At 32.3% G+C, this 23,178-nt stretch overlaps 1 protein-coding gene across 2 annotated transcripts in view; it reads right to left on the bottom strand.

Annotated features, from left to right (window-relative positions):
* LOC148626296 (tetratricopeptide repeat protein 13-like) overlaps positions 1 to 23,178 on the bottom strand; it is a 98,770-nt gene that overhangs the window by 69,445 nt on the left and 6,147 nt on the right. The window contains exons 2-7 of one of the 2 annotated variants that reach the window (XM_088570181.1): positions 21,356 to 21,456; positions 10,214 to 10,303; positions 9,446 to 9,521; positions 7,138 to 7,208; positions 3,687 to 3,752; positions 688 to 780 (exon numbers count right to left, since the gene is read on the bottom strand). In XM_088570181.1, coding sequence (XP_088426307.1) covers positions 688 to 780; positions 3,687 to 3,752; positions 7,138 to 7,208; positions 9,446 to 9,521; positions 10,214 to 10,303; positions 21,356 to 21,456 — 497 coding nt within the window. The remainder of the gene's footprint in view (positions 1 to 687; positions 781 to 3,686; positions 3,753 to 7,137; positions 7,209 to 9,445; positions 9,522 to 10,213; positions 10,304 to 21,355; positions 21,457 to 23,178) is intronic. The other variant, XM_088570182.1, reaches the window with a different exon arrangement.

Raw genomic sequence — 23,178 nt, 5'->3', positions numbered from 1 at the left:
AGGTGTACCATCTTTTTTGGAGAAACAACGATGTACTATGTTTTTGAGACAGGATTTTAACTGAGTATGAGGATTAGAAGTATACAATGTTGATAAATCATACATTTTAATGCTAGTATATTCTGATAGTAATCTTGAACTGAGTGTCTTCAAAAGATCTTTTGAATTTTTCAGGATCCACATTGAATTAATACCACTACAGGAGTAACAAGTTCTGTGGTAAGACAGAAGACCCTCTTTGACAGTTGTGAATATAGAAATTAAAAGTTTTGAAATTTTGAAAGAGGTTTGGTGGTACATTTTGCAGATCCAGCTTTGTAATTAGTTTATATGGATTCTTGTGGAGTTTAGGAATCCAGTACATAGACGGTAAATCACAATCATCATCTTTGGTAGAGAGACCAAAAGAGGATAGCACAGATTTATGGATTTTCGAAAGTGTAGTGGCAGTATAGGTCTTTTCATTGCTATTATTTTCTACGTCTACCTCTGATAATAAACATTGGATGTAATACATTTTGCAGACAAAAACAATATTGTTTTGGGCTTTGTCTACTGGAACGACAACATATCTGTCTGAAAATCCTCTGAAATAGGAGGTGAAAAATGGGAATATGTAATAAAGGTTCTGTGAAAGTTTCATTAAATATAATTGAAATCACAAAATCATTAAATATAATATATCACCTCTCCTCTTCTAGCATAGGGTTCATGGAAGTCTTGAGTTCTATGAATGGTTTCTGTAAATTCTCTGATTGATTTAGCTGCATTTGCTTTCTCCTACAATTGACTAATACTGTATTTTTATAGCATACCAATTTTTCTTTATTTGTTCATAATAGAGAGACAACCTTCTAATATGACGTCTTTATATCGTCAAATGCATATGTCGGTACAACCCCACCTTTAGCACCTGTGCACTGTCTCTTTTCTTTCACTGTCACTTCGAGATAAACACTCGTTTAAAACATTTACCCTACGATTTAACAGCTGAGAGGTTATCTAACTGAAATCAGTAATATAAATACACTTCTAATATGACATCTTCATATTGTCAAACAATATATGTCGGTACGACCCCACCTTTAGCACCTGCACACTGTCTCTTTTCTTTCGCTGTTACTTCAAGACAAAACACTCATTTATAAACGTTTACACAATGATTTCAGCTGAGAGGTTATCAAATTGAAATCAATTATATAAATATACACATGTAACACATACGATTACATAAATATATAAATTTAATCCAACTTCCATATGGGAGAGGTTAAATAGAACAGCCATTATTTTGTTACAGAAATTACCGTTTTTTGTCATATTAGAAAAGAAATAATTCCTTCCAGAGGTAGATTTGTACTCATTTTAACATGGGTTTGGCATTTATATTCTCATTTAACACCTCCCTGTCGCTCGGTGTTAAATAATCGAATATAAATGCTGTACCCATGTTTAACGAAATGAGTACAAGTTTACCCCCTCCACGAATTATTTCTTAAACATTTAACACATATGATGACATAAATATACAAGTTTATTACAGAAAAGCACATCATCGGCATTTTCCTGGCAGGTGTTCTCACTGCCACCTACGGAAATTACAGGTGATGTAAACACACATTAATCCAACTTCCATATGGGGGACGTTAAACAGAACAGCTGTTACTTTGGTTACACCTAAGGAAATTTTTGTCACAAAAATTACCATATTTGTCCTATTAGAAAAGAAATAGTCCCTTCCGGGGGTAGATTTGTACTAATTTTAACATGGGCTTGGCATTTATATTCTCATTTAACACCTCGCTGTCGCTCTGTGTTAAATAATCAAATATAAATGCCGTACCTCCACAAAACTATAGGTACACATATCTATAGGTATAGGTTTTATATCTGATTATTTAACAAATAAGTGGGAGGGATTCTGGATAAAAGAACTCTGTGTTTTACACCCACACAGAATTTACAAAAAAACATTAAGTTCTTCCTATTTTGTATAGTTTAATATTAAAGTGTTTGTAAATATTTTTAGTTTTATAGTTCAGTGTTCAAGATCAGCACACAATGTGTGTCTATAACTTAATGTTTATGATCTTTGTTAACTGTCAATAACATTTTCTACGTCACAGGTATTCACCTGATTAGGTAGTGAGTTGTGTTCAAAGACCATTTACTTTCATACATACTCAGTTTATTTAAGGCACTGAAGAAGGTCATTAGTTGACCAAAAATTTTGCTTATTATATATATTTTATTATAGTGTATTAATATCTTTATCGGTATCGTTGTACAATCATTCAGACTTATATAATTTTTTTGTTTGTGCTGGCTGCATCATCATAACTCGACGATCCGATACCTATTAAGTTTGCTGGGTGGCAGATTCCGACCGACCGGCCAACCAGCCGACCGACCGTCTAGCGAGCGAGCGAGCGAACGAACGAACAAACGAACGAACAAACGAACAAACGAACGAACGAACGAACGAACGAACGAATGAATGAACGAACGATCGATCTATCTATCTATCTATCGATCTATCTATCTATTGATCTCTCTCTCTCTCTCTCTCTCTCTCTCTCTCTCTCTCTCTCTCTCTCTATCTATCGATCTATCTATCTATTCAACTTACAATCCAAATTAGTTATCATTGTGTATATTAAAATCATTTACAATTCCCAGTATTTTATAATCAGAATTGTTTTTCCCTACCATTATGACATTCATTTTATGAATCAGAATAGTATGGATTTTACTCTCTTCCATTAACAGTATCCAACTTCAGACACATTTATAAATTGTCTTCCATTTCACCTTTCTGCCAATTTTTTAAACTTGTCCAAAAAATGAATTGCAATCACATTCAAAACTTTTTCAACAGAGTATTATCCTATAATGTAATATCATATAATCAAATGGAACCAATTTCAGCTTAAGAAAAAAATTTCCTGGAACAATATAAGATTTTCAAAACGAGACAATTTTTTATCAATTTGAATTTTCCAACCAATTTTATTTGGTTAAAATCACTGCTCTTCACTTTCTACTTGCACAGTATTTCCAATATATGAAATGAACTAAATTTTAATAATTTTGCTGAATGTAAAAATTTCCTTTCAACTTTTGTTTTCAATGAAAGTTCATATTTAACCAGTAATTGGTAACTGTTTAAGTGGCTGGTTTTTGGTAGGTACTGAACCTACTCCTTACTTTTCATTAAAAAAACCTGTTCTTTGAAGGGTCAAATTACAATAAATTGTTAAGATTTTATAGTGAAATCTCACAGTTTTTGCAACATACTTGATTTTATAGCTTTCTCTTTTCTTGGATTGAATATTGAGACTGACATCTAATCAAACACTAGAATTGTATCTATATAACTACTGTCCAGAGAATATAAAACATGATTCCACACTCCTGAAAACTTATATTCTGTTTAGTAATACGAGTAACATTTTACTTTCTGTTTTGGATTTTAAAAAGAATACAAAAATTCAAAATTTTACCGTTCAAAAGAATATCTTTAAAGGGCTTATTTGTCAGGGCCAGTCTGCTGTGACAGGCATTATCGATCTCTTTAGATCAAAGGAAAATGCCACAAGTTACAGAAAACATTTATTCCAAACTATGTTTATTTGTGATATTCAAATGAAAATTTTCATCCCTTAAGATTGATAGTGAAGTAATACCTGTAGTCCTTGTCTAGCATAAACCATACCACGTCCATAATATCCACCTTTGCTATCATTGCTATCCTGGAAGGCAATATTCACAAAATAACCATTAATTACTGAATAAAAAAGTTGATATTGTTCACTGATATACATTTTCTGTTCAAAAAGAAGATTCAGCAGTGAAAAGAAAACTGCAAATCTGTTTTTTTTGGGGGGGGGGGTTTCTTCAAATAATAGCCTACTACAATTCTGAATAACATTAAATATGATTCACTCTCAAAATTACAGATTTACTCACTGATGTTTTGGGGGAGGATTTTTATACCAAAAATTTATAGCTTAGGAGTTGTAAAGGTACAATAGCCATTTGCTGAAAAAAAGATTTTTCAGTAACCAGTGCACTCAATGCATTTCCATTACTTCAAAATATCATATGAAATGAACTAAATTTCAATAATTTTGCTTTGAAAAATTAATAAAAAAAAATGCTACAGCTTACATAGCCCTATGTCCTTCAATTGGCCCTTTAGTTTCTTGAGAAATGCATCTCGTGTGATAAAAGTTTTTTCGTGGTTTTCTACTCTGCATCTTAGTTAAATAGATTTCCAGCATAAAACTAAAGGCTGTATCCAGATAGCCAAGACATCAGCATCAAGGGTCCGGAAACAGTAAAAAATGCCAGTCATTGGCCAAAAAATTTTGCAAATGACTGACGACCATTTTCTAATATTGGATATGAAAAATTGTCAACCATTATAAATTACAGTCTGTGTGGAAGAGTAATCAAGGGAACCAAGGCCACAACGGTAATCAAAAGAATGCAATCCAGGGACAAAGACCAGACATGGAAAACAGACACACACAACAAAGAACATAAAGTAACTAATACATACAAAGCAACAAAAGCAAATGAGCAACTCAGACTCCACTAAAAACTGGGAGCATGGACCAGGTGCACCAGTAGGGTAAGCGTTCTCTGCTTTTCTAGAAACACCCGCTGAGTTGCTCATAAAAAATCAAGTCCGGGGTAGACAAACAAGGAAAGGAAAACTATGACCTGTTGAATAAATCAGTTTTCATGGTGTTGATGGATACACTATAACGATCCACGAGTTCATGATGACAACCATAAAACTTCTGTAGTGATGGCTTCAATTTTGTAGCAACATATCCCTGTTCCAGAAGCCAATTTGTTGGAGTTCTAGCGCGATACAAAAAGTCTGCGTAGTTTCGGCAAGCTCTGGCATAACGTATGAGTTGTAATATGAACACTCCATACGCAGGAGCCGAAGGGATGTTGCCACAGATGAAAGGAAAGTTGACAATTCTGAATGAAATGTCATCACGATTGTCGTAAAGTTTGGTCAATAGTTTTCCTTTACCATCGATTTCTAAGTGTAGGTCAAGATATGAGGCTGACTTCACAGTGTCTGTAGTATCCTTTATCTCAAGTTCTTTTGGGTAGATGCGATGTATCAAATCCCCGAAATTAGGATTGTTTAAAGATAACACGTCATCTATATAGCGGAAACTGAGATTGAAGGATCTAGCTAAACAATATTCTTTCTTTCTGATCAGATCAGCTATAAAGTCAGCCTCATAAGAGTGAAGGAATAGGTCAGCTAGTAAAGGGGCACAATTTGTTCCCATTGGAATGCCGACCGTTTCTTGAAAAACACGTCCACCACAGTGGACAAATATGTTGTCGATTAAAAATTCCAGCATTTTGTAAACATCTTCCTCTGTATATTTGGAAGATGATTTGGAATTATTCCTTACAAAGTATGAGGAATCTCTACCAAGAACTATATATTTGTATCTAGGTGTACCATCTTTTTTTGAAAAACAACGATGTATAATGTTTTTAAGTCGGGATTTTAACTGAGTATGGGGAATAGAAGTATACAGTGTTGAAAAATCATAGGTTTTAATGCTTTTATATTCAGATAATAGTCTTGAACTGATTGTCTCCAAAAGATCTTTCGAATTTTTCAGGATCCACATTGAATTAATACCACTACGGGAGTAACAAGTGTTGTGGTTGGACTGTAGACCCTCTTTGACAGCTGTGAGTATAGAAGTTAAAAGTTTTGAAAGAGGTTTGGTGGTACATTTTGCAGATCCAGCTATGAAACGTTGTTTGTATGGATTTTTGTGAAGTTTAGCAATCCAGTACATAGACGGTAAATCACAATCATTGTCCTTGGTAGAGAGACCAAAAGAGGATAGTACAGATTTATGGTTTTCCACAATCTCTTCTTTGGAAAGAGTGGTAGCAGTGTAGGTCTTATCACTGCTATTATTTTCTACGTCTACCTCTGATAATAAACATTGGATATAAAACGTTTTGCAGACAAAAACAATGTTGTTTTGGGCTTTGTCTGCTGGTACGACAACATACTTGTCATGTATAGTAGACAATGTTTTTGCTACATCGGGGTCTTTGAAAACTGATGTAGCCTTGGCACTCATTGACCTACTTAAAACTTTCATTCGTTTCAAAATTAAAGACCTCACGGCCTTCAACCAGTCTGACAGAGATTCAATGTCTTCTTGTTCTTGTTTTATCCATTTTCTTGCTTAGTCCTCGACGGCATCCATAAGAACTTAAAAGTTATAATTTCAATTTATGGAGCGTGGTTCACGGTACTTGGGACCTTTAGAAATGATATTACGCAGAGATTCGTTTTCGATAATGGTTAAATCTCCCGTAACGACGTGACCGGAAGGACCATATTTGAATGGAGAGGTTTTGCAAGAACAGTCAGGTGGTTTAGCCTTGAAGTCCGCAATCTCGAGGTTCTGCAATAGCCTTTTATAATTGAAAATTTTGGATGTGATTGGTGAAGTATAGGAATATGAAATAATTGGTATGGATTTGTCTTTGAAATATGGGGGAATTTTGTTGGTAACGTTTTTGTGATGGAGAATGTTAGACAAATTAATTGCATCTATACCTTTGTCGACAAATGGTAGTGGAAGAAATGATTGTTTTTCTTCATCTTGACTTTTCACACAAACTGGTTTAAAGAGTCTGTGGAAACCAATATCCAAAATATTAGTGTATAAACATCCTTTCTACCTGTCTCCTAATTGTTTATTGGAAATTAATTGACAGGTGTGCATCAATATTAGCCAATGTGCAGCCACCTGTCACTTGGATTTACGTGTATCTGATTAGTTGATTGCATAATTAAATTAACAGTAAACATGCAGCACCATAGCATATATACGAATTAATTGAAGTGACTCGGAGAATTTTCATACATTTATTACTTGACTAAATTAAGAAAATGATTGACAAATCCATAATTTTCCCCCCAATCTTTCAGCATGTATCTATGATTGTTACCAAGTCCCTTCTCAAAAAGGGGTACAGATTACTGTGAAAACCAATTCTATCAAAGCTTTATGGTCACAACACTTCATTTTGTTTGTGAAGGGAATAACAACTCTTTGTACTTACATAAATGACATTATTGAAAGTTTTCATGGCCTCATCATAACTTCCAAGGTTGAGAAGAACAAAACCAAGAGCTGAAAAACACAAGACATTGAAGTACACACTTTTTTCAGTACACATTGTACAAGTCTGAGAGAAAATAAACTATTATCCTTGACCACCCATTGTAGTCTACAAGTTTTTCTCTTTAAAAATAAAATGGTGCACCTATTGTACTGCAGCACAATACAATCACAGAAGTATACACATGAACAGTTGAGGCGAGGAAGGGCACATCATCAAGTTAGGACACATCAACAAGTAAGGACCCATGATCAAGCTTGATACAGCTCTAAATTTGGAATGTGTTTAAATGTTTTGCAGAGGATAAGAGGTTTACAGAAGTGGTCCATTTTTTGCCCCTAATTCCTAATCAGTTTGAGTCATAACCCTGAATAAAAAGCTTCACAGAGTGCAGAATAATACAAATGCAGTTGTCGAACCCTAAACAGTTAGGGCAAATGTGGTCACAATTTTAGTTTTTGACACAATTTTCATCATGGTCACAACAACCGGTCTGGACACTGTATTGCACAAAATTTGAAATTCAAATAAAAAATTTCAAGATCAGACCAAACATTAAAAAAAATGATTTTTTGGATGTGGTCCCTTTATAACTCGAAAACAATAAGAGAGTAAAACTGTCTTCTAGCAAATATCCCTAGATTAGTAAAGATTAGTCTCAGTGAGGGTTTGAAGGAAATGACAGCAAATGTAATTTCAAATGCGAGTCCAAAATATATTTTTGGATAAAATACTACATGCCTAAAATGTAAAATATTTATATATAGCATTGTTAAAAAATATTTTTGTTTCTCCTGTTCATAAAACAGAATTATGGGAACAAAATGTGAATTTGGAGATGTACGAATGGAGAAAATCTTTTCCTATACATGTATTACAAAAATGTTGTAAAAACACATATCTTAGAAATTTTCAGTATAAATTGTTGCACAGAATTTGGCCAACAAACACATTACTTTTTTAAATTGGCTAAGTAAGTTCGAAACAATGTACTTTTTGTAACAGTTATGATGAGACAATTAAACATTTGTTTTATGATTGTAAAATTACAAAAGAATTCCTAGAAAACTTCTTTGTATTCTACAGAATATTTTTTTTTAATATAAATTTTGAGAAAAAATATGTGTTACTTAGATACACAGACCAAAATTCGTTTCTTAATTTGTTGCTTACTTTATGTATATAAATGTAAATTAGATATGACTGTACTATGTATGACTTGTTTAAGAGAAAAGGTTAAATATAGCTTAAGAAGCTTAGAATTGTATACTGGTAAAAAAAAATACTGATTTGTACAAAACAGAAAATTTTTAGGCACCTAGTTATGTTATTTTCCTTAGTAAGACCCATTGCTAGAAAGAGAATATTCAATATTAAAAACAGTTCTTTTATTGTTGTCAGAAATGTCTTAAATCTGATTAAAAATTGCAGGCAGTGATTCCCATAAGGAATCAAATTCACCCCAAAAAATTGTAAATGGACCAAAAATAAAGAAACCCATTTTTTGGGGTGTTGCCCCTTTGACCTCTTATAACTCAAAAACCATAAGAAATATCTGAAATCTGACTGAAAAATGCAGGCAGGGATTTCCATAAGGAATTTTGTTTTATTGAAATAGGACTTAAAATAAAAAAAGTTGATTTTTTTTTTTTGGGGGGATGGCCCCTTTGACCCCTTATTACTTGAAAAAAGTCACATGAAGACTGTTCTTCTGTTTGTTTATCAGAATTATATAAGGAACACTATAAAAAAGAATTATCAAAATCGGGAAAAAAAAAACATTCTACATGGGTTAACTCCAAATCAAATAGGAACCTTCCTTTAGTGATTAGTAAAATCATATCAAGTTTTCATAACAATTGGTCAACCACAACTGAAGTTTTCGCACAAAAAACAAGCAGATACGGACAACAACAGCCCCATCCCAAATAATGTTTGCATAAAAAGTCTATATCAGCCTTCTTTTAATAGTGGTATAACACCTTGTGGTACAATATAATGATATTGTTCAGATGTCAGGTAAATGCAGGTTTCTGGCCCTTTTATATTTCCAAATATTATTTAGTTTCATGTTACAAGCATTTAAAAACTGTCTTAATTAGAAGACAGCAACCAACACACTATGCATTGCTTTTCTATTGAACTTTTATTCTTTCAGGAACACAAAATTTTGTGATACTCATCATGTTGATTGAAAAAAAAACCTAGATAGACATGTTCACTAACAAGGGGGTACTAAGACACTCACCTAATTTTCTGTTAGTACTGGGTTCATGTGATGCCAATGGTACTAAATCCCTCTCAACAATTTCTGCTGCCAAATCCTAATCAGAAGAGTAAAATACTGTTATTTAATTTTAGTTCCTTCTCTTTATCTTCTAGTTTCAAAGACTCAACTCCAGTTTGGCTTCAATGCAAATTAACTAATGAAAAACTTTCAGTCATCTTATACACTGTAGACACTGTCATTAAGGCAGAATCAGGAAAAGATCTGTAATATTCATTGATCAAGTTAAGTAAGAACCATCATACTTGGATGTTAAGAGTTGATGTAAAAAACGAACAAAAATTAACCGGTATTGATATTTCAGTTGACAACCTATGAAGAATGAATTTTGTAATTATAAAATCTGTTATAGGAATCCTAATTGATTTTATTCACCTGCATGTGCATTTTTCAAAGACTGGAAACTTAATCAAAGTGCTGTTAGAACTGGACGTTTTTGATTCTTGTAAAAATAGTACTATACACACAAATTCACACAACCCAAAGATTACATGATGTAAAATAAAACTGTAATCATTAGCATTTACCATGCTTTCTTCTTAAATGTTTAAACTGAATGTAAATCTTTATACTGATTTCAGAGATATGCATATTTGTTAACCTTTGTAACAGTTCATGTGGAAGATTCCCTTCCAATTGTATTTTGCACAGAAAACATAGTAATTTACACCAAAAACCTACCACAAATCTTACATTTTATGTGGGAAATTCTAAATTCTAAATTCTTACCCCTGATATGGGTGGGATAACTGGTATGGATATGATCTGTAGATCATCAAACCAATTGTCCAGTTGTCGGATTCTGACTCTGAGCTTGTCCTTTTATAATAAGGATTTATTTATAGGCTAGATTGGGATGAATTGTTTGATTTATATTTAATTATCTAGAGCTTCAACTGCCTAGAATTTACTAATAAAATGTAATTTGCAGTATCAGTTACATTGTTGAAAAAGTATAATTTGTATGATTGTTATTAACACTACAACAATAAAGTTGAATAAAAAGCTTTGCCAAACACAGCACGATACAAATGCAGTGGTCAAACCCTTAACAGTTGGGGCAAGTGTGGACACAATATTAGTTTTTGACAAACTTAAGCATAAGGACATACAATTTATCATGGATACATCAAATGAGTTGGACACTACATTACAAAATTTGAAATTCAAACAAAAAATTTCAAAACAGATAAAAAATTATCAAGAAGCTCCCAGGAGCCTGAATTGCTCACCTAGTTGAATTTTCCCTTTCAAGGACAATTAATTTAACAAGCAGTTGTCCAACAATTTTGACTCAAGAAGACTTTGGTAGGACTTATCATAAAGATCATTTCACTAATTGAAAGTTTCTTTCTATCTATCATTTTTAAGATATTGGCTGAAAACTGTATAAAAAATGTCATATTTCCCCTTTCAAGGGCAATAACTCTTAAAAGGGGTCGTCTGACACCTTTTATCCCTGATTACTTTTGTAGGCCTTGTATTAAGGATCATTCCAGCAATTAAGAAAATTTGGCTAAACATAATGGCTTTGGAGATACATGTGAAAAACTACTGTCTGACCCCTATGTTCTATTATTAGCAACAGCAGCCATGTTTTTTTCGACAGATCAATAACCGCCACATCAGTTCTATGCAAGATAACCCAAGGAACATTCACACAAAGTTTGTTCCAATTGGTCAAGTAGTGTCAGAAGAGAAGATTTTGGAAAGAAAGAACATTAAAAATAGCAAAAAAAAATGTCCAAAAAGGGCAATAACTCCAACAAGACTCAATGGATTAAAACCAAAATCTGATCACAGATAGATCTCATCATGCAATAAAAAAATAATTTTTGAAATCGGACCATAAAAAAGTTTTTGGTGTTGACCAAATTTGACCTCCTTTAACTTAAAAATTTAGTCCATAACACATCAAATCTGCTGATATATTTGTTTTCCTGAATTAAATAAGGAACACAATAAAAAAAGAACAATTAAAAAAACAAGTATTCTACATGGGTTTTAATAAAACACCTATTATTACCCTTTTGATTTTCTTTAGGACCAGTAGATTTTTTGGTCTACTGGTTCTGCTGGCTGGTTAAAATTTCACGTTAATTTCTATACCTGCAACCATACCAACTGAATTTGGGTTGTGGTGCAGTCAGGGAAATTAGTTGTAAGGTGACCACATTCATTTGTAAAATGCGTTATCACATGGATCCAATGTAGTCAATAGAACATCGAAACTATGTTGCTGAACCATTAAGTTTTGGGATAAATTAACGCTTTCCAGTGCATGCAAGACAGATAAGTAAGTCAACTAATTGGTAACAGTCAATTATTTTTCAATCAAGTTTATATTTACAGGATGGTCTATACAAATATTATGAATATGAGGTTTTGGTTTTGAACTCTCATATTTCAAAAGCGGGTCTTGATTTTTTTAAACTGTTAAAAATTATCTTTTAATGGAAAATGTCCAGGAGGTAGGCAGATTTTACATAATACATTTTATTAAAAACATATGGTCCATACTTCTTCACATGTTGCTGGAGGAAAAATTTTGAGTCTAAGGTTATATAGAGCCTCCCTTTTAAATATCTTTGGATCCATCATAATTAGGATTGTATGTAACCATACACGTTCATTTACATCATATATAAGAACTTTAACTGTAGATAATTTCAGCATTTTGCTGCACAACACATGGCATTGAGGAATGAGTTAAGTTGGGGTAGTCTTGCTGCTCATTACTGTAACATGAAGTCAGGGGTTTGTACATTACTAGTTTTACATATACAGCGTACATTTATGTACATAGTAGTACATTCCTGAGGAGATCCAAAGATTTATAGTTTTGCTATGTGTGCATAGGCCAGGCATCGATTTCACAAAAAGTCGTAAGTATGAAATAGATCATAAATTAGGACATCACAATGCTATTTTAGGTTGTGACGTCATTACTTACAATCAACTTTACACTTACGACTTTTTGTGAAATCAACAGCTCTTCATGTAATTAATAATATAACCATTTTTATCAATGAATTTGTGATAAAAAAGTAAAGTTTAAACAAGAATTTTAGCCACCCTCATACATACACATTGTACACTAATATTACTCTTTTTCAAGATGTTTACCATATCAAATCTTTTATAATACTTTTCTTATCAATTTTTGTTAAATTTCCAATTTATAGAAAATAATCACTCTATAACCTGGTGTACATGTAATTGTGTGTGATTAGTGTATGAACATTACATATGTATTTAATTAAAATTTTCAGAAACAACCAGGCAAGGAACATGTACATCAGAACATGAAGCTACACAACAATGTACAATGTACCCAAGTGTCTGTTTTAGTATTGTGGATGTAGAAAAATCTGTGCAAATACAATGGGTCCTTCAAATCTACAATTGTGAAATCAAGTATGTTTTATACATGTACAAAAGTACATAAGTGTTTACTGGCTTTCGAAATAAAAAAAAACTTGATAAACCTGTTGATTGTTTTTCAGGTTTCCATATACATGTACATGTATTTGTATCACTCAAGATTCTTCCTCAGTAATGATTGGTTTACATTATTTCTTCATTGGAAATGGAAAAATTTTAATTTTCAACATTTGAGTTTTAGCATAAATGGCCTATGTTGAAATAACAACTTCTCAAAAAAGCAAATATCAAAATAGCAATAGTACATGTAGCTCAATATGGAAAATTTTCAAGATGGAAAACTTTTTAAAAACACAGGTAAATACAGATTAATTTATTCTAAAATTAAGACAAATTTGATGGAAACATTTTTTTAAAAGTTAATTTTTTTTTTTAATTGAAAAAGACAGTTGTTTTACACATCTGGATACAACTAGATTAAATCGGTTCAATGTAGTAAGTATAAGTTCAACATGAGTACAATACCCAGTAAAATTTTAAAAGTGAAAAATGTTCACAATTCACTTAAAAATAAATAACGAAACTCATATAATACAAATTAGTCTGGATAAAAATGGATATTGAGAAATACACGACAAACAAAGGAAAAGACTGTATTATTGTCAACAGCTACAGTCATACAGATTCAACAAGATCTGCAAGAACTCAGTTATGGAGATGTACCAATGCAGATTGCTCAGCAAGATGCAAAACTAACAGATCTGATGGTACTAGAGGGGAGGATAGACCACAGTCATGACCATGAAGATGACAGAACTTACCAAAGACCTAAGTTGAGGCAGGCATACAAGAGAAAAGCCAGTGAAGACCTGAAAAAGAGGCCACAAAAGCTTATAATTGCAGAAACTGGAAAAACAGAAAATGAAAATCTGATTCCTGATGATATATCTGCAGGTAAATATCACATAAGAAAATTGTAAAATTCCTACAGGCATGTTTCAATTACACTGTCACAATTTTAATCAAATTTATTCAAATTTAACGTGTTTATAGTTAAGCAATCTTTATAATAAAACTTGCTTTTCCTTTGCAGTTAGACAAACTATATACAGAGCCAGAAGGAAAATGCAACCAAAACTTCCAACCTCTAGACAAAAAACACAGTAGAACTTGAAGGAATACGAGGCACTTTCTACATGGTGAGACACACATAAATGATATCGAAACCAAAATCATAATGTTTAAAACCCATACAATTCTTGAATTTCTAACATCGCAGGGCGTGGAAATTTTTAGTGATGGAACTTTAAAATAATGTCCTTGATTTTTTATCAACTCTACAAATTTCTTGGGTACAGGAAGGGCCATTACATTCCAGCTATATTTTTCTTATTACCGTCAAAGTAAAAAAAATGTTATCTTAACTTATTTAAATATCTTATCGACGCTACAAGAACACATGGCTTAACTTTTAAAATAAACTGTATTCATCTCAACTTTGAGGAAAGTGTATTTGAAGTTGCACATCATTACTGGCCAGATGTTTCAATCCGAGCATGCCATTTTCATCTTTCACAAGCTTGGTGACGAAAAATCCAAAATCTTGGGTATGCAGATGAAATACAAAGCCAATGATTCTGCAACAGGGAAATCATTGAAACATTCTTACAGACTTTTTAAATAAAATTGAGGTCGAAGAGTGTGACATTTGATCAGAAACAAAAGAAGATCCACGGGCTGTGAAATTTGCTGATTTTGTCTTGACATTTCAAGTCCAGAGTCTAAGTATCCCCCTTGATTTGATCTGAACCCAGTTTAGATTTAAAAAGAACTACAAACGGTTGTGAAGCATTCCACAGTCGATTTAGTGAGATGTTCTACAGGCATAGTCAGAATATATATGACTCGATTGCAAAAATTAAACAGATCCTAATTTTCAACTTTTTGAAAATACGTGCTGCAGTGAACCCGTTACGTACGACCACAGAAGAAAAAGGAAATCAGTCTGCTATGAGAGAAATTCAGAGAAAGGACCTGGAGGGAGAATTAAATTGACTTGACTTTGATAAAGCAATGGCGTACAAAGCTTTACCTGCCACAAATGTTTAAATATCGTTCTTTAACTTGAACTGTTTTAAATGTTTTACCACAATTGACAATAAAATGTGTTCTGAACTATATATATCCTGCTCAAAATCCTACTTCCATCTCCCTGTTGGTGAGCAGGGGACAACAGAATAAATAGATACATCCATATACCAGTAAGTGTATCTATTTATTTTGGCTAAAAGAAGGGGTAATTTCACAAAAAATGTAAGATTTACCTGTAAATTACCTGTATTTTGCTAAAAGTTTGCTATTGTAAAAATTTGCCAAAATGACATGTTTTTCTTCGTCATTTTTATATATTGCTATTTTAAACATTTTTAAAAGTTTGCTATTTCAATTATCCACAAGCATACCAGTGGAGAAATAGTTAAGGAAATAGAAATGAAGTTGTATCAACCTTCATTCCTGAACTCATACTGTTATGATATCATACACATGTGCATGTAAGTAAATATACATGCAAGGTTCTATAAACAATGTTTACCCTAATGATATCAGAATGTAATTTCATTAGAATATTGGACATTGATTTTAAATTACACACAGTGAGATTAACTGTATGATTTAAGATATATAAGTAACTGAATACACTCAATCATCAATTTCCATTAAATACATGTGGCCATTGATATTCAACAATGTAAAAAAAAACAACATTTATGATGATTTTTGCAAAATATTAAAAATAAATGTTTACTCTTTTTCTCATTTTTGCAGATATGCAGATATGGATGAATCTCTTCTTTGTTAAAAGGATGAGGGTTTTATTAAGTATACTTAATATTACACATGGTGAGATAAAAAAACCCAAGACATTAATAATGCACATGGGGCTGAAAAAAAACCCAAAGTTTTGTTAAATTGTGAAGAACGTTTACAGAATTTAATGAAATAGAGATTCTAAAGAAAAGTTAATGACAGTGTAGTGAAGTTCTGAATGTACACATGTTGTATTGGTTCTGAAACCAAATGATACTAGTTGTGTTTCTGGATATATTTTATTCAGCTGCAAAACAAGTACTGTGGTATACAGTTTTTGTCCAAGGAACCATTTTTCAGGCTATACTCCTTGATACTTTTAAGTTCCCCGCACGTATGATACCTAAACATACAATAAGCGCTCATCAAATGCACAAACTGTGCACAATAAACCAATGCTCCCAGTGTGCGTTTAAACACACAATAAACAAATGATCTTAGCATGAATTTAGATGCATGATACATGAACGCACACAATGTGCGTTTAAATGAACGCTAGATGAACGATGAAAAATAATATTACCAAATATTAATGAAGAAAGAAGAAATCGAAAATAGAATTAATGAAAATATAAAAAAATAATAAAAGCAAAAAATATAAAAATAACAGCTGAATAAAGGAAATAATGAATGTACAATAATAAACATTATGCAGTTTAATTCTCTTTTGCTAGAAAACTGTTTAAGTAGGACTAATGTAAAAAACAAAGACCATATTGATGTTATTTCTTAACAAATCACACACTACTATTTTGGTCCAGGTCGTTAAAATAATAATAATAATAATAATAATAATAATAATATAAAACAACGCTTCTGATAAATAGTGCAAAACAAAATTACTATGTAAATCTTGTAAAGGATAGTAAAGACTCCAGAAACTTATGGAAGTGCATTCATAGTTTAAATCCTAAAGTCAAATCTACACCAAAGGAACTGAAACTTGAAAGTGGGGAAAAAGTAGTAGACAAAGAGCAAATAACTAATGTTTTCAATGATTACTTCACATCTTGTATTGAGAATTTAAGAAACCTGATGATTGTGCCAAACCATGATTTTCATAAACTACATAACTATGTTAAGGAAAAGGTTAGAAACTATGATCATAAACAGTTTATGATACCTTCAGTACAATGTAGTGAAATTTATGAAGCACTATTAAAGTTAGATATGACTAAGTCATCTGGATATGATAATATTGGGCCTAAGGTGCTGCAATCAACGTCTCATATTATTGCACCAAGTCTTACTTATATATATAATCGTATGATTGATTCAGGCATATTTCCACATTCACTAAAGATTGCAAAAGTAAATCCTGTTTACAAGAGTGGTCAGAAAGATTTCGTATCAAATTACAGACCTACCGGTATTTCAATACTTCCTTCATTGTCAAAAATAATTGAACGGCATATATCTAATCACTTATATGAATATTTATCTCAATGGGAATTTTTACATCCAGCTCAGTCTAGATTTAGACCTAAACACTCCTGCCAAACTGCTCTTGTGACTACTAAATGGCTATGCAAGATGAATGATGGAAACATAAATCTGGCTATATTTTTAGACTTTATAAAGGCTTTTGATGTTGTTGATCATGATATACTTTGTAAAAAACTAATGATCTATGGTGTAAATAACAGTACTGTGCAATTCTTTAAGTCCTACTTAAAGGATAGAAAGCAGCAAGTAAATATTTTAAACACTTTCTCGTCAAAAAAACCTATTAGCTTTGGCGTTCCTCAGGGTTCCATACTTGGCCGCTTTTATTTATTATATTTATTAATGATCTTTCTCTTGACATGCATAATACTAATGTTGATATGTATGCTGATAATACACTAAGGAAGAGTAATGGACAGGCTATTGAGGGAATTGAAAATGAAGCACATCAAACCCAGAATCTGCGTATACATGTATATAATTATTAGCGCAACTTAATTTACAAGCACTGGTTGAGTACAACATCAAATTAAAATAATAAAATATTAAAATTATTTGATTCATCTATCATACATTTGTTTCATATGGCCACAAAGGATAAAGGCTCATAAGGCCTTATTCTGCCTACTAAAATAATTGGTAAAAAAGTTGTCAAAAATTTGGAAGAAAACTGAATAATTATTTAATTTATATTGTAAATTTCCAATTTTATGGACTAAATTTGTAATTTAAAAAGTAACAATTGAGAAATGATTGCACAAAAACCGTCTTGAAGGCTTTTCAGTAAATAAAATAGCATTTTTTCACTCTTTTGCATCTTATTTCATAGAGAGATCCAGCATTAACCAAAAAAAGATTGAAACTGAAAGTGTGCATTTATATATTCTTTTTACTGGAAAAAGGTTTTTTTGGTTAACCTTATCTTTCTATTTGTTGTCAGCAGTTCAGCCTTTGGGTGTGTTTTCGAATATGTTAATGCAAATTTTAGCATCTATATTTTGTGTTAAACAAAGTTGTCTATTATTTCAGTCAGCTACATCATGCCTTATGTTTGTATTAAATTCTTGTCTTTCAAAATATTGTTATCCGCCTCTTGAAAATCTTGAAAAACAAAGGCAAGCACGTCTCGGGTTGGGTCGAGGATTTGGAGAGGCGCAACAATACATTATGGATTTTTCTGTTATATAAGCATGGCCTGGCCGAAAACCATTCGAGGTCTTGTATGAAGAATATCCATGTGACATTTAAATGAAAAAGTTTTTGAATGTGATTTTAAGATATAACAATTTTTTTGGCAGTTTAGCGAAAAAATACCATTTGCATAGGCATTAATGTTCAGGAACTCAATAGAAGTAGACCTCCTCCCATTAAAATTTTACGGAAGAGGGAGATTTGATGTAGCATCAATTTTATGACACATTTTATTGATAAAAAACTACACTAGAATTTGTGATAGATTAATTTCAAACAATACAACACTAAATTGGTACTTAGAAATAAAAATTGATTGACTGATTGTTTGAGTTTAAAGCCCGAGCAGCAATATTTCAGCTATATTCAACTGTAATTTTGATCCAAAATCGGCCAGGTGAGCTAAAAATGAAAAAAATTGAATTTACTAAAGGGAGATAATTTCATTTCTTTTAGTAGGCCCCAGAGAACCTATGGCCCTGTCGTTACAGTCGCGGATCCAGGGATAGGGTGCAGGGGTTCGCACCCCTCCTTTTTATTGGAAAATTTGTCATTTTCATGTGTAAAATTGGCAAAAATTGCAAATAATGTCCTAGCATGCCCTTTCTCTGTGGATCCCCAGTTGGCACCCCTCCTTTTCAAAGTTTCTTGAGCTTCCCCTGCATCGTCATCTTTGTCATTTGTCTGTAGACACTTACTTTTTGTGTAATACAATGACTATTAGTTGGTTGAAGATTATAAAATCATAACAAGGTTTCAAACCACAAAAGGAAGGTTGGTGTAGATTTTGGGGGTTATCCCCAACCCCCATCGTTTTTGGAATAAGAGGCTAAAAAGGTAAATCGGCTAGCCATATAATGTTACTATATTAATACTCCAGTAAAAGCATATTGAGGATTCTGGGATTGATTTTTGAGGTTAAGACTTGAACAATTTAGGTTACATACCACTAATTCAACCAATGAGCTTTTAGATTGTACACAAAAATATTCCTACAAAAGTTTTAGTGCACTTGTGTTATGTTGCTGTGGAAAAAGTGTACATTAAATCTGCACAAGTGAGTTTGTGTTTGGCAAGGAATTACATTTCCTTTATTTCTACATAAAATGGTCACTGTAACTTACTAAATTAAATAATTTTTATGAGTTCTGCCCTTTTTATGAAGTATAGGAGAATTTCCATTCTATTTTTAGCTCATTGTCTTCTAAGAGCATGTGTCACACTGCAAGGTAGTAAACCCCACATAATATTTTCAGGGCTATTAGTGTAAACATACAGCTTTTAGGTGATGTATAGTCTTCTTCAGGTCAAACTTAAGGTAGAAGTTCCATAACACATTGACCTTAGTGAAATTAACATTGGAGCCTATGGGAAATGACATTAGTGGTTTGTAGCCTTTAGCAAGAAGGGACTAAAAACAATAATTTTCCTGATGCCCAGACAGAAAAACTTGAAAAGTATTTGAACCTTCATAAAGTTATACCAGAAGGTGCCATACCATCAGAGAAAGACTTTGATCAATTTCTGTGGCTATGGCTTAAACCATTTAGGAATTAGGTGCCTAAAACAAGTGGGTTTTTTATCTGATATTTTGACAATAACTCGAGTACAAGTGAATGGATCTCTTTAAAACTGTACTTCAAGGTACCTTACATAAAGGAGACTGGGTTGTGACTTGAGTGCTAGAAACAAGATTTTTCTTCGATATTGAATAATGGAATGGATCTCTAAAACACAAAATTTTTGCCATTGGAACCATCTAGGAAGTACATGTATGTGCTTAAATGAATCAAATTCTTATTCTTTGTCACAGCTGTATTAAGTCTGAATGGAGTGTCCGTACTTGCCCCAACTGTTCAGGGTCCAAAACTCTGTGGTTATATTAAGCTGCGTCTCTCGAAGCATTTAATTTCCTATGCTCCCGGAACAATATTGTGTTTGGACTAATTTTATAACAAATAAGTTGCATCTGAAACCACATATGTGCATGACAACAGAATTAGATCTGATAAAATGCATGTTGGTTACACAAGTTGATGAGAAGGGGTTACGTCTGAGCAATACTGCAATAGAAAACAAACAACACCAGGTCCCTATATGACTGGATATTTTTTAAATTTATATAGAGGTTCAAAATGCACTTCTCAAATGTAATAGACATTAAAAATTTTTGAAAATTAAGACATGCTTCAGTTCAATTAGTGTTCTATTAAGACTGTGTAACTGTATAACAATAATGTACACTGTAAAATTTGGATAGCACTCTTTAGTGACATTTAATGAAAGCAGACCTGTATCCACGATCTCATACTAGGCTGTCTTATGCACAAATCAAGAATAAAAACAAACTGTTTATTTTTTTATGTGAACTGCATTTAGTGTATCCAATTAATATCGATAATAATATGGTTCCTATATTTGATATAGTCATCTTTTTATAATCGTACACAGCCATGGTACTGGATTCATATGATAATCATATGGCAATCATGTGACAATCAAATGATAATCTACATATGGTAGTCATTTGATTATCCTATTATTCTCATATGTCAATTTTGGCTTGAAAACATGATAACCATATGTTTGTGAAAAATATATGATGATCATATGATAATCATGTGATAATCATAAGATAACTAAAACATATGATTACCAAATATTGCAAACCATATGATTCACATGTGTGACACATTTTGCTGTGTACAGTGTCCAAATATAGCTGCAGAATTGTAGCTCTCAAGGTTCATAGGTCAACAAATAAGAATGTTAAGAGATACAGTTCAGGAGCCACGTCAACATGTCATTCTCAGACCGTATGTATTTTCTTCCATATGAATCCTTCGACAATATGTTTCTGTATCCACACTCGTATCTGAGGATAATGAATAATTATAATTCAATTAATAACTATAAAGTAATTGAGCCAAGCAATGTTTTCATGAAAACATTTTGGCACATTCCCAAATCTACATATGATACCTGAAGGCTGTGCTGGCATCCCTCTGTCTCTTCCTTCACACAATACCCATTATCTCTCATAGTGGAACACAGTCCTACTGGAGGGTTGTAATCTTTATCCTCTGTAATAAGTAATATCAATTAACCTCCTAAGAATTTGGTCAAACACTTGGGAAGTAGACCGTTAGTCATGGAACCCATAGAAAAGAATAATATTTTAGATATTTTATGATTTATTGTATAACGTTCTTCACAGGTTAATTAACCTTGGAATACTCATCATGCATGTGGTACACCAGAAATTTCACGAAAATTGTTACATAACTGACTGAATTAAAATTTTCCAGATCTGGCAATTAACATAAAATTTCCCAATAGCATCTTTTGATGAAAAATTAACCCCAAAAAATTATCTAAAAAGTAGTCATATAATAAGTTTGGTAATAAGACTAGAAAAATAATATACCATCCAGAAAATATATTTTTTCAAAAACATTTCACATTGAACTATTGGGGAAATAATCTATACAAAAGTGCCATAATGTGTTTAGTGTAGGCTAAAAGAAATGATAGGTAGGGTAGCTGGACACAGACATGTTTTTGGGGGCCTAACACAAAATAGAAAATTCGAATAACTACTCCTGGTAGGCCAGTACATATATGTCATATTTTTCAGCCTATTAGTTGATGTGGAGTCAAAGTTGGGGCTGATTATTTTTAAATGTAATCGATTATATCAGGATTTCATGGGATAAAATTGTATTAGAATGATTACTCATAATTTCAAATATAATCAATTACATATGATTTATACTTCAGTACTTTCCACACATGAATAAAAGAAAATAAATTAATTTCCTTGGTGCAGATAACATAAAAATATGGTCTGGGGTACCAGCTTGTATTTCCCAATTTAACCCCTGTAGTGTATTTCACTCTAATTAGTAGACTAAGTGTATGTCTGTTTAAGTCTCTTACAAGGAATTGCCCGACAATTCTGACACAAAGAAGACTTTGGAAGGATTTATCAGAAGGATCATATCATCAATAAAAGTTTCTTTTTAACTATAGTTTTCAAGATATTGGCTGAAAACTGCTAAAAACATTACTTTTTTGCCTTTCAAGGGCAATAACTCTAACAAAGAGTCGTCCGACAACCTTAATCTCCACACAATTTTGAAGGCCTTATCATAAGGATCATTTCAGCAATTGAAAGTTTCTTTTTATTCATCACAATTTTCAGGATATTTGCTGAAAACTGTAAAAACAAACACAATTGTTCACCTTTCAAGCACAATAACACTAACAAGGAGTCATCTGACAACTTTGACTCAATGCAGACTTTTGTAGGTCTTGTAATGAGAACCATTTCGACAATAGATAGAATTCTGCTAAACCTAACGGTTTTTGAGATATACAATGTATGCGAAAAACTTCTGTCTGACCCACTATGTTCTATTTTTAGTAAAGGCGACCATGTTTTTCAACAGATCAAAATTTTACACTTCATTTCTATGCAGAACACCTTAAGGAACATTCATACTAAATTTGGTTCATATTGGTCAAGAAGTCTCAGAGGAGAAGATTTTTAAAGAAATAACATTAAAAATAGGGAAAAAAATGTCGAAAAAGGGCAATAACTCCAAAATGGTTTAATAGATTAAAACAAAAATTTGACCAGAGATAGATCTCATCATGCTGAACACTTAAACCTAGTCAGAATTTTACTTAACTAAACAGTTTATAAGAAATATGCAAAAAACTTCTGTCTGACCCCAATGTTCTATATTTAGTAACAGCAGCCATGTTTTTCAATGGAAAAAATCTAAAAAGGGAATAAAAAT

This window comes from Perna viridis, chromosome 2 (assembly GCF_037379345.1).
Source record: "Perna viridis isolate PV_CMFRI_1.1 ecotype Kerala chromosome 2, ASM3737934v1, whole genome shotgun sequence".
Taxonomy (NCBI): domain Eukaryota; kingdom Metazoa; phylum Mollusca; class Bivalvia; order Mytilida; family Mytilidae; genus Perna; species Perna viridis.
Note: the sequence above shows the minus strand (reverse complement) of the source record. Positions and strands in the feature narration are given on the sequence as shown.